Source organism: Heliangelus exortis, chromosome Z (assembly GCF_036169615.1).
Source record: "Heliangelus exortis chromosome Z, bHelExo1.hap1, whole genome shotgun sequence".
In the NCBI taxonomy this organism is placed as follows: domain Eukaryota; kingdom Metazoa; phylum Chordata; class Aves; order Apodiformes; family Trochilidae; genus Heliangelus; species Heliangelus exortis.
Window position 1 is genome coordinate 47,900,119 of NC_092454.1, and position 13,055 is coordinate 47,913,173.

General features: G+C 42.1%; 1 protein-coding gene across 10 annotated transcripts in view; it reads left to right on the forward strand.

Annotated features, from left to right (window-relative positions):
• Nucleotides 1-13,055, forward strand: part of KANK1 (KN motif and ankyrin repeat domains 1) — a 124,012-nt gene that overhangs the window by 64,524 nt on the left and 46,433 nt on the right. For 2 of the 10 annotated variants that reach the window (XM_071731515.1, XM_071731516.1), the window contains one exon: nt 9,411-9,527. In XM_071731515.1, the coding sequence (XP_071587616.1) occupies nt 9,491-9,527 (37 nt within the window). In that variant the 5' untranslated portion in view covers nt 9,411-9,490. Of the gene's footprint in view, nt 1-6,116; nt 6,242-9,410; nt 9,528-10,126; nt 10,327-11,348; nt 11,789-12,492; nt 12,599-13,055 lie in introns of those variants that run through there. The other 8 variants (XM_071731520.1, XM_071731522.1, XM_071731517.1 and 5 more) reach the window with 8 other exon arrangements.

Sequence of the window (13,055 nt, forward strand, 5' to 3'; positions counted from 1 at the left end):
GAAGAGTTTGTAGATGCCTGGCTAGCCTGACCCCACTGCACTCCACTGAAGGTGCTGCCAGGTGGTCTCCAGTTAGTTCATGCCAGCTCTTAATTTGGTTTGGTGGCATGACTGTGAAGTCCTGTGTCACTCCTGTCAGAGTGTGCAGGCTTGCAGGCCACAGGCTGTGCTGCTTTGGAGAACAGACCATAGAAACCTGCTCAGTCCTGGGATAAATGCAAAAAATTGGTCTCCGGTCAGGGGATGTGACAGGAAAAATTGTGTATGCATGCTGGCTGCTCCTGAGGGATGCTGTGTGATGGGGTGGGAGGGAAAGTAGCTCAGAGAATGCCTCCAGTGTGTTCCTTGGTCAGGCTGAAGCTCTGTGTTTGTGGTCACTGTGCAATGGAAAAGTTGGGCTTGGTGTCTTCCTGCATTTCCAAAGGCCACAGCAACTTAAGGAGAAATTAGCCTATGTGCACATACAACAACTGAAGTTGTAGGTGCAGCTTAGCAATTAGTTGTGATGGACATTGGTGGTGTGGGCTATGCACGGAGGGTAGGACTATACAGTCTTCTGTTGGAAAGTGTGATAGAGGAAAAGTGAGAGGCTGGCCCTTGTAATGTTACCTCCTTGATGCTATAGGGTTCCATTTCTGTGTGAAAAGCCCATTATTTCTCTGTTCCCATATAGTAAGAACTGGTTGATACAGAAGGCCATAATACCCTTATTAGTAGGGAAAAAGATGAAAAGAGCTACTTGGGCTTGGGTCTTGTTTTGGGGCAAGAAGCAGCATTTAGGGCTAGGTGAGGACAAATCTTCTGATGGAGCTGCTTCATATAAAGACAAACCTTCAGCTGGGACCACCATGAAATAGCTACAAGGGCAAATGCTGCTACACAAGAGGCTTTAAACTTACCAGTTGTACCACAGCATCACAGCTGCAATGCATGCCACCCTTTTATCATAGCAGACTTATGATTGCTCTGGCTATGTATAGCATCTCAGAACTAAATCCAGAATAAGAGACAGACAGAGATTTGGCCGTCTACCTCTAAATATATTTCAAGCTTGTGCCACTCTGTATGAAGTGTCATATGGGGACTTTGTATAAGAGTTAAGCTTGTTTATTTACCAGAGTTTGTGCCTTAAAGTCCCTGCAGCTTGTCTTAGACGCAAAATTTAAATGAGATCATAGTGCATTTAATGAGTTGTTTATTAACATCCTTGATTGGTTTATTAATCTCAGTCTTCAAGTTTATCTACCTTAAAATTTACTTTAAATAAGGAAATTAATTTTAAAGTACTGGGATCTGCAGATGTGTTTTTACAAGTATTATTCAACTTCTAACATTAAAACCAAGAGAGCAAAAAGGATGCTGTGTTTTGTCCTGCCCCAGTGAGTGACAAGATGTGATGGATAGTTTCTGTATGTGCCATGGAGAAGATGGAACTGCTTCTTGTACCAGGCACAGTAGCTCTGTTGTCAGCACTGTGAGTCCACAGGTATACTGAAGCTGCCATGCATGCATCATCCCCACTATGCATTCATTCCTCTCTTAACCACTGTTTTGGAAACCTTTTCATTTGTTACTGGTGCTGGATTTGGATCTTTGTCATGGCAGATGAAAACACTGCTCAGCACACACAGTATTCCACTTCACTCTTGAAGAATTATCAGACTGAACTACTTCAAGTCAGTCATGGAAGTCTCAGCCCCCCTACTTCTCCACAAGAAAGATGTAGATAGCCCAGTTGCATCCTTTGGGCTCCTTGTCACAGCAAGCATTACAACCCATGGCCTGAATTAGCGTACTTTCACGTGAGTCACTGTTCACTGGCATAAACCAAAGGGAGTGTCTTCTACATCACCCATTAGGAATTCCAGGTATAAAAAAAAGTTGGTTTTTTTCTGCCCTGGCTTCTGATGTGGTTTTTTCCTATTTTTTTTTTTCTCTAATATAAACAGAAATTGATTTCTAACTTATGACACAGTACAGCATTCTGAAGGTGGGGGGCGTTATTGCATTTTTGGGTTTTTTTTTTTGTTGCTGTTGTTGTTGTTGGTTGGTTTTGCTTCTTTAATGTAAGGTGATGACAGTTACGTTGTCAGGAACAATTTCCAAAAGAGATGGGTGGTCTGAGAATGTTAGCAGCATGCAGGGAGCCTAGCAATACTGTATGATGGATGTCACCTGAACATACCTGCACAGTTGTTGCAGTTGCAGCATGTGAGCAGAGATCATGTTCTTGGACATTAGATGTGGGCCACAATGTCATCAGACTGAACAAAGCAAGAAGATTTTAGGCCAGTTCTTTTGTCACAGGAGTGATGCTGGAGAAAAGTCCATTAGGATGACCTGGTGTTCGTTTGGATAGTTGGAAGGGCTGGGTTCCTATACTAGGGAATGCTGCTTGTGCTGCAGTTTAAGTTCTAGGGTTTTCTAACTCTTGCTTGAAAAAAATTACTAACCCAAGGTTTTCCTTCCCACATTAGATGGTTGTTGTAGATGAACGCAGGTAAAAAAAAATCTTGAATGTATTTTACACTATTTTGTAAGATAATTTTTGCACACAGTTTTTTAGTAAAGTGCTGTTTATGACAAGTGTCTTATCCATGGTGAGTATACGTGAAAGGGTACATCAGGACAAGTAAAATGATCTGGGGATGGAGTATCCATATAAGTTGTGAGAGAATATTGAGATTTAAAAAATCACAAAAGGTGTGGATAACCTGCACTGATAAGCCAAGCCCTGCAATGCACAAATTTGCTAGCATTCAGTAAAATTGTAGGACCTCACTTTAAAACAAGGAAACAGTGTGCAGTGGGTATTGACATGCTGAGGCAGGTGGCATCAGTAGAGTCAGAAAAGGGCTAGTAAAAATTCATAGGCAACTTATGTGGGTAGTAAAATAACACATTAAGGAAAAACCTTTACATATTCCCAATTCAGTCATTGTTGGTGTTCAGAGACCACAGAAGCTCATCATCAGGCATATCCACTCTCCTTGAACAGTTTCAACTATTGAAAACAAGATAGTTTAGATGACCAGTTTGTCTGTCTCCATAGGATGCCTATTACCTTTGTGTCTGCTGGGTAGCAGTTTGAAATCCTTCCCCTGTTGCTTGGTACTGGCAAGTCAATGAGTGGCTTGTGTAGAACACCTGATTCCTTTTCTGTCTCCTCTAGACCCCCTTGGGCTAATAACTCCCCATGAAGGGAAACTGAAATCCAGCAGCTGATGGTAAAGTATTGCTGTCATGACTAAGAAACGTGACAAAGCAATACACAGGGAAAATTAGAAAATTGCTGGGTTATTTAGGGTACCTAGAAGGATCCAATGCCTTTAAAAGATTTTTTCATATATATCCATTTTATGATGCATTTTCTATACTGAAAGCTGCATAGTAGAGATCAGCTGTTATGCAGTAGGTAGGTGGCTTAGGGAAGTGAAGTAGAAGCACAGCTCAGGAGGAGAGAAGGACACCATGTTCAAGTATGCAGAAGAAAATCCCTCAGACCCTTAATGTTAGTGAAGGTTGTACATTTATTCTCTACTTGCAGGAATAACAAGGCAGGCAGACAGCTTAATGCAAGTCTGCTTAGGAGTAAGGCTGTTTAGGGCATCCCCATGAAACTTGAGAGTCAAGCCTGGCATTGCAGTAGCTGGGAGTCTGTGATTCAAAAGATCAGAGATGAAATTGATTTTTGGGGGGGGTTGTGGCAGAAGGGAAGCAAGTGCCCTGGTTGAGAGCTCTCTGCTCTTTTCAGCTTGCTGACTCAGGCCCCAAGCTTTCTGAGCCATCTCTCTCTTTTTAACAGAGCTTAGCTCAGCTTTTGCCTGGATCTCTGCTGTAAAGAGATCTCTTACAGACCAAAGCCTTAAGTGGAGGGAGTGAGGAAGGTATGCATTCATGCTGACCATAGCCATACCTTGCTAATTAAGTTGCCTGTTGAAAGGATTTGCAAGGATTCTTTTGCTCTCCTTGTACTGCAGATCCTGCAGAAAAAAACCCAAACCAAAAAAAACCCAACACATACCATAGTGAGAGGTGGTTTCTTTGGTTGCCCTCTTAGAAATAGTCCAAAATCAATTGCCTGTCATATTGCAAATGTGAGAGTTGTCTCTGTGTCATTGCTATTGATGAAGGAGGCTGAATCACAGCAGACTGCTTCCTGAGGGAGGCTCAAGGAAACACTGGTCCCAAGGTATTTTAACTTTTGCATTTTAGGATGGCCTAGGCAAAACCACCCTGTGACAGTGATTTATTTTGTTCAGTTAGTAAGAATTAGCAGCAATTGTACTTGCACAGTTCTGCTTGTGATTTGGATTCAACATTAAAAAGACATTTGCTCTAGAAAGTGTGCAAATGGGTGATTTTTTAGATTATTATAAATAATTAGGTGAAATTTACAATTGGTCATAGTTTACCCTTCTCTCAGAGATGACTGCTGTGTCTGACCTGAAAAAAATCCTCACATGCCTGCCTTCTTACTTGCTTTTTAATTTTGATTATAAAAAATAGCAACCAAAATATTATGTCTCCCATATTAAGTTTTCCTTTCAGTGGTTTAGCCGCCTGTTTTGATAAACACATGGATAAGAACAGAACCACAGCAGGAGTACAGTTGAAAATAAAATATTAGTGAGATACACAGTCATTCTCTCAGGGTAGATACCAACCACAGCACAACTCCCCACATACTTTCCCTGTTGCTGCTGCTGGCTTTGGCCCTTGCCTCATTTAAATTGCATCTGGCATATCTGGCTGAGGATAGAAATTAGGTTGCAGACTTTCCTGTTTCCTGTGGAGCCGCACAGGTTTGGGAAGTGCTGGCCCCTCTGGCTGAGGAGGAGGAGGGATTCCCAGTGCCAGTTTCTTCTCACAGCTAGAGAAATTACCATCCATGTGTTTAGATCAGTTTTGCATGTATCTTGGCTCTTGTTTGCAGAAGTTATCAGCATCTTACAGAATTAAACTGGGCAAGTTCTACTGCCAGGGCAACCCACATGTGAGGAAAGTGTCAGGCAGAAGTCTTGTTGCACTGATGTATTGCAGGAATGGAGCAGTACCTGTTCTTCCTCGAGCATTGGATTTTGTGGGTCGACTTATTCAGTCAAACCCCTCTATCCCAGGCCTGCTTAATCACTGCTTTGCACTTGTTGGACAGGATTGAAGAGCTGGTTTCCCTCATGGAGCCATCCTTTGACTACATCCACTTGAACAACCAGAAGCCTTTGAATCCTGCACAGTTCTACCCCACAGTGCTCTCACTTTTAGTTCAGATCTTAAGCAACAGCATCTTAGCGTCTCAGCCACACTCACCCTGTGAGTGGTTGAAGATATCTGCAGATCTGGAGCTTCAGTTGAGTGGTTTATGTGACCATTTAGACTTAGCAGTCTGTGTGTGCCATGAGAAAAAAAGTTAAATGCATATCCTAAAGCCCCACTGCCTGGGAAGCCAAGGCCTGCCTTCTTGAATCCCACAGACAAGAGTATGTGCATCACCATTTCCCAGATATGACTGGCCACTTGACAGGACAGACTTTCATGATTGCTTTTCTGAGTTAAAAGCTGAATTACTATTCTCTACTAATTACCGTGTTGCCAACACGTCGTTCTACAACCACTTTTAGATCAAAGTCTGCTGTGTGGATGCCTGTACTGATGTATATGTACTGACATTTTCTGCTGCAGAAATACAAGCATAGGTCTGGGTGACCTTACGAGATGCAGCACAAAGGAAGAGCAAGATTTTTGTCCTTCATGATTAGGACAGGATTAGGACATAGGCTTTATGTTCTGCCATTCTGGAAAAACCTGTAGAAGCTGGGTTGTCACGATAGTTTGTAGAAACTGAGGATCATATGTGTTTAAGGTTTCTGCTACTGAACCTCGGGGCAGAAGAGAACTTGAATATCTTAACACAAAACACTTTAAACAACCGCTTCATTGAGCAATAACACTTCATACAGCTAGTCTCTGCTTGTTTTGCATTTGCCCTAGGGTCTGTAAATCACAGTATTCACAGTCAGGCATGGGGTGAACATGTAAAAACACATGGGCAGAAAGCTGAGGAGCTGGGAACGGAATATATATATATTAGCTGTTCTGCTAATATTCTTTTGTAGGATGTCTGCACTGGAGAACATGCTTTGCTGTAGAGCAGGCTGTGTTTTCCTCCTCTGTGCATTCTAGCTGTCCTCCAGGGTCACCCTGCACCTTGACCGCACCAGAGACTTCTATCAAAGTGCAGGTATAAAGGGGTGTGTGTTGCTGTGGAATCACATATGTCCTTTCTAAAAATGGTCCGCAGCTGTGCAATTTCAGAAATTCAGTTCCCAATGTATAGCTGTGCCTCAAAGCTGTATGAATGCCTTTCTCCATGACTCTGCTGAGCTAGATCAGATTTTTCCATAGTTCAACAGCTTTTTAATAGGCAAGCTTTCAGATGCAGTTATCATTTAATCTAAAAAAAAATTTAAAAATTAAAAATAATAGAGGAACCAATTCTTTGATTTATCTTGGGGATGCAAACTATTTGACCCTATGGCTCTCTATTTTTCCCCTTTTTTTCTATCTGTGGGACTGCATTTGCTTCCTGAATTATTTTATTAATCCGCATTTAAGCTCAGAGGCATTATTGTTTTAACTAGTACAGAGTTTGTTTCCTAGTGGAGGTACTTAAGCCTGCACAACTTTGAAATTAATAGACGCATACCCAGAAGGGAGTTTGTACCTGGTCAATTACAGCTCTTTAAGCCACAAACAAATGTAGACCTGAGGCCCTGTTTTGGTTTTGGCAGTGTTTTTATTGATTTTATGTCTGCTCTTACCCCAACTGTATTTTCTTCTAGTTGTATTAGGAAACTCTTTATGCATGCCCATGACAGTGACAAGCATTTTTGAAACAGATGGGATGAAGCTTAACAGATTTTACTTTTAAACTCTTCATGAGTTTCCAAGCACGCCACAGCATGGTGTTTCCATAGCATGGGTTGTAGGTCAGGGCTCTCTTTTGTGGTTAAGCTGCTGTCATCCGGGGCTGTGTTCTGCCCAAAAAAGGTGGCTCCCTCACAGGGCCCCCTCCTACCAGTTTGCCCATACCCATCCATGAGTGCATTTTCCCTTGTGCAAGTTCTAGTATGTGTAAGCCAAGCAAGCTCCAGCTGCTAGTTAACATCCAGCCCTGCAGAAGCACTGAGACAGGACACAGGATGACTTTGACCAGATGGATGCAAATCTGGTGTCATGTTTCCCAAGCATGCTTCCCTTGGTCTTTCTTTCCTTCTAGTTTCCTTCCTTTCTTTCCTTCCTATCTAGTGGGATAGGAAGCTGAACATTGGCAGAAAATTATTAGGTTTACAGTGCTACAAGCTTTCTGCTTCCAGCAGATGTGTGTAGTGAAAGCAGGGAAGGACACCTCTTACACCTCAGCACAGAGCTGTGCTGAACAAATGAGAAGTCCGTGAATTAATTTAGCCCTGTCTACTCTTGGGTGTACTGCTGGTAGAGACTTACATCCAGCTAATGACAGTAGCCCTGAGAAACTTAAGGTGGAGACAGAGATGATTTTTCCACAACGATTCACTGTGACTCAGTAAAAGTTGCCTTTCTTGAACATAAAATGTAACTTTATATTCTGATGGAAATGGCAGGGATGAGTGATGCTTTAGAATCTCACCCTTGGAAGGGAGTAGTTAATGTTTCCCTGAAAGCTCACAGATTTCAAACCTTTTTCCTGGCTGCAAACCAGCCAGCAACATGCTTTTCTACTGTTGTTTTTTTTCACCATGCTTCATTGTTTCAGAAATCTGATAATTATTGTTATGCCTGGAGTCTTGTCATGGGCCTCTCTGCATCATGGTCTGTGCTGGATGCCTGCTTTTTTTTATTTTGTTGTTTGTAGCCTTTTGCATCTACAGTCTTCATGATAGCTTCATGTCTGACATTGCCCTCCTTTCAATAAGATCAAAAATTTAAGAGCACACAGCAGAGCTTGGGGAGGAGGAGTTGCATTAGAGGGCTTTCTGTGTCTTTGGAAATTTGATGTCAGAATTGTACTTAAAAAAAAAAAAAAAAGTCATGCTTTTGTTCCTTGAAGGGGACAGCTAAGCTGTATTGGCCTGTGTGAGTAGCATCCCATCAGCTGTAGGAGACAGACATCTTCTTGACCATACCTTTTGTCTCAGATCCACATTGTGCTCGCAGTAATTAATTTGTGGATTTTCTTTTCCCTTGCCAATCTGTGTAGCTTTTAAACAATTCCACGCGCGTAATGTCAGGGGCAAATCAACTATAACAACCATAACTATAACTCAGCAAACAGATGGGTTTGCTGAGGAGTTGTCGGCCTAAGTCAGGATGGGGTCAGCAAAGCAGTGTGTTCTTGCTGCACCTAAGCTCCACCTGTCTGAGTCAACAAACTGAAATGCTGCTTGGATTGTAGAAAACATGAAACCGAGCCAAGAGGAGGCATTTCTGCAGCCTTGGATGAGCCAAATTTGTTGCTCTGAGGGTGGTGATCAGGCTGCCTCTATGGTGGGCAGGGAAGGAGTATCAGGAGAGGTGCTGCAGAGAGCAAGGCTGGCTTTGCAGAGCCAGACAGCCACGAACTGCTGCTGGTTTTGGTTCTGCCTCTCACTTTGCTTCTTCACTCACCTGCCCAGGGCGACTGCACTGTCTTCCTGTACCCGCAGCTGGAGCTTCAGGCAGGTTTGAGATGCCACATATGGGCTGAGGGAAAACCTCACATCCAGAAAACCCGTCACCACCAGGACCTGCAAGGGACAGGTCTCACAGTCTGCCACGCACCATCCCGGTGGGGGTCAGCACCAGCTCTGGTTCCCCCTCCCTGCTGGCTTCCATGTCAAAGCTGTTGGCCACTGGGGCTCATGTGCTTGGTTGGGGCTGCATCTGCTGTGGGGTGGGACACCTCCCAGGGGGGACAGCAGAGCTTGGAAATAGCAATTGGATCCCCTCTTACTGGTACAGATCTTCTGTAGGTGGTCTTCTCCTAAAAGTCCCCTGACCCTGCCTACATGAACATTTGGGTAGTCTAAAATTTGCATAGATGCCAGCCAATGTGAGTAATCTGGCATGGTACAAGGGATGCTAAGGACAAACTGCAAAAAACTCAGGGTAGGCAAAAAAATCCAAGACCAATTACAAATTCAGCTGGTTACATCCTCATTGAGGACAGATCCAAAGCAGTGGTCCTCCTTGGGAAGTTGTCAGAGAGCCACAATTCAACTTGAGATAACAGGACAGCTGGTTTTTTTGAGAGCTATGACGCTGATTAAGAGGAATCCAAGTTATTGCTATGGTGAAGTTTAAGCTTCCAACATTCAGAAATGCCTATTGCTTCATGTACCTAACTTCTTAAAACAGTATGTTTTTATCTGACTTTTTCTTGTCTGTTCCAGGTTGCATGTCTGGTTGGACTTGATATGTGACATATGCACGACAGCTAACAGCCTAGCTCTGGATGTGTCACTGAGCAAACATGGCCTACCCAGCGAATACTAATGGCAGTGTTACAGGTAACTAGTCTTACACCTTTGGATTATTGATTTCTCTTTTTAAAATCTTTCTTCTTAAATTGAATTGTGAAAGTGGCAGAAAAGGAAGTAGCAGCAGCTAAAACCAAATACTGAAAACTAATGAGAGCCTGTGTGCTCTCCCACAACCATCCCTGATAATATTATAAATATGTAAAGTGTGAAAAGTTGTTTGCAAAGATGTTAAGGGCTGCCACTGATCTGCAGTGCTCTGCATGAGGGCTCTGCATACTAGGGCCTTAGCAGGTTTACATCCAACTCTGAGAGGCCTAGAGATTTGCTGCAAAACGTCATGTGGTTGTTATCTTGTGTCTGTAATTAATTTGTGAGATTAGCCAGCTCCTGTAATCCCCCAGCCCTTGTGGTCACCCTTACTTGTCAGGCTCATTTTTGTTTCTTGCTTCTCAGGAAAACATAAAAACCATTTCTGGAGCAACATCAAGAGAAGGTGTTCAGTAAATTCCACTTTTTTGTTATTTTAAGAAGCTCCCGATGTGTCTGTTTGGGTTGAGTGAGACTTGTTGAAACAGATCACTTGGTATGTTCAAAGGTTGCTGAGGAGGACTGAGGGTCAGGAGCAGGCAGAGATTGCAGAACGATTGATAACAGCACAGCAGCAGCGTTCCTCATGCCGTTGTGTCAATATTTTCCTGTTCTCCAGAACACTGCACAAACACAGCTTTAGCCCAGTAAAGCTGAGGCTGCTCCAGTGGGATTAGATGGAAAATTTCAAGTGCGTGGCAGGAACCTGTGGGTGCTCTTTTGGGACCTTCTAATGTAGGTATGATGGGAAATGGATTTATCAATGAAGGCAGCTGGGGAGGCTGGGAGCACTTGGAATATCCTGTGAAGGAATATAAAATGTCTTCATTGCTATGCATGTAAATAGAAATTTCAGCTTGCTTCACCCCTCAAGCAAGGCTGCTCTGTAGATCATGACAGGAACTTACTGAGAATAGGTTTATCTGGTGGATTTAGCACCAACCTCCTTTGAAACTACAGTCTGATATGGAAACAAATCCTGAATTACTCACTATACCCACTGTAGAACTGTTCTAATTAGTGCAAGGGATTAAGGCATTTTATGTGCAGGAAAACAGAAATATGGAGTGTCATCGGCAATTTAGGCAAAATAGGTCTTTTTGAAGGCTAGTGGAAGATACATGAAAACATCAGAGCACTGGAGTTATGTATATGTGTTTATGATTTAAAGCTAAATTTTCTAATGTTAACTCCTGAGATTGCTGAAATGTGAAATTGCTTTCTCCTCTCCAATCTCTCCACCCCCCTCCCATTTTTATAGAATTAAAAGTATATTCTCTAAGTAATAAACTATATCCTTTTATAACCTTTTGGAATCCTTTTAAGAAGGCAAACTTGAGAGCCTCTGCTGTATGATATAACTGTGGCTGTTTACTGACAAAATCTCCAGCATAACTTGACTTTTTTTAGTAATATACTGTTAACTTAAGTCATGCAGAACAATTCCCTCTGCTTACAAGGAAAGAAAAATTGTGCATGGACTGTTACTGATTAGTTTACTAATTCCTCTCTTCCCCTCCCCCCTCCATGCCCACACTAGAATTGTCTAGTGAAAAAGTTGATAAGCTTATATGTGAGTCTAAAAGAAGCTAAATGCTTTAACTGGGGATGTGTGAATGCAAGATGAAGTTTCAGTTCCAGGATTGTTATGCAAACAAGGCTTATTGCCAGGTAGAAGCTGTTTGTTCCCTTATTCGTAGAAGGACGCTATAATGAACTGCAAGTATTTAATTCAAAACTAAATTGGACAACATTTTGCAGAGACTGTCAGGACTTGTTGGCTTTGCAAACCTGTGAGGCTGACGTTCTAACATGCAGCTATGTACGCCCGTGTCTCCAAATCCTCCGTAGTTCATTATGGACAGAGTATTGGACTGCAAATGCCTGTGATTTGTTACCCTGCTGTGCCGCCTGGGAGAGAATGCTTTTGGATGAGTAGGAACTGATTTGGGCGTTGGAGGTATTGAAGCCAGCTTCTTAATTGCATGGAGCTTTAAGAGCAAAAAGACAAACTTCAGGGTGGTGTTTTCTGAACCCTCTGAATCAATCAGCAACAGGAAAAAGAACTAGAAAGACTTGTTGTGGACTACTAAGCTGCATTGATGTTACTTGAATATTTTGGCAAGTTTGGCCACATGTTCAGCTGCATTCAAGTATGAGGTGACTAAGGAGCAGTGGTTTGCTTTGGTTAACTCGAGAATGTGAGTACTTGAACTGTTAAATGATTATGCCTATGTGCTCTTTCTGTCAGTTTTTTTCAATATACAAGTCTATATGGAGCCCTGCTGCTGCAGGAAAGAAGTGTAAAAGATTGATAAAATTTGGAACTTGTTTCCATCAAACGCTAAAGCTAATTTGCATTTCTGTAGTAATTGCTTTTTTAAAGGATGTTTTTGGGAAGTACATTTGCTGTAAATATTTTCAGTGAGCATGTACGTGAGATAAGCTACAAAAATTTATAATGGAACCACCTGTCATAAATTTCTCTACCTCTTGCATATCTCAGTAAAGATGTGAACTTTAGGCATGGAGGATAAGTAGCAGTCTGGGATTCAGACTTCAGTACTTTTTTGTCAATATTTTTTTTTGCTGCTGACTTCCCAGTTTCATTGCGCTGAGGACTTGTAGCAAACTGTAGCTGCAAGCTTTTTTGCTCATCTTTATACATTTTGGAAGTTGGTTTTGGGACTTACTGTTTATGGACTAGGCTCTGTCAAAGTTATGCCACTTGCTCAGAAAATAGCTGAAGTCTCTCTTGCACTAGTGACAGGTAAATCTGTGCTTGTAGACAAATTTACTTTATTAGCTGTGTGCTGGGTAGTGTCATCTGTTTGCTGCTTTGAGTCTGTCCTGTTGGCAAGTGAGCATATTGCTCAGTCTACGGAACTCAGCAGGGCTAAGGCAAGAGGTTGAAGTCCAGAGAGTGTCATGCACCTGTTCGTGGAGCTGCAGCAAGAGCTGGGAAGTACCCCTCATCCATAGGGAGCTGTTGGGAGCATGGACTTGTTTTGGTGCGTGATACAAATTAATTTCTCTTTGCATAGTACAAAGGAAAAAAAAAAAAATGAGGTGATTGTTTCTTGAAATACTATTAGTGTCTTCATTAACTCCTGGGTGAAACTTCCAGTAATTGTTAGCTTCTATGCTTGATAGGACTGATGCATAAATCATCTATTACATGCGTTTATGAAAATATTTCTGTAGCAGTATCTGTAAAAAGGTCCTCAGTCAGCTACTGGGAACACAGTGCACACCAGCCTAAAACTTACTAGGCAGTTTGGAAATACTTATGGCTGGAATTTCATTCCTTTCCCTAATACATGTTTAGCTGAAACTTTGTTGTCAAAACACATGTTCTGAAAGGCATGAAATTCCAGTCCAGTTCCATTTGTTCTGATGTAGGAAGCAGCAAAACAAACATCAGAGACTGATTAAAAAAGATAAAGGATTAAAACCTGTATTTGTTTC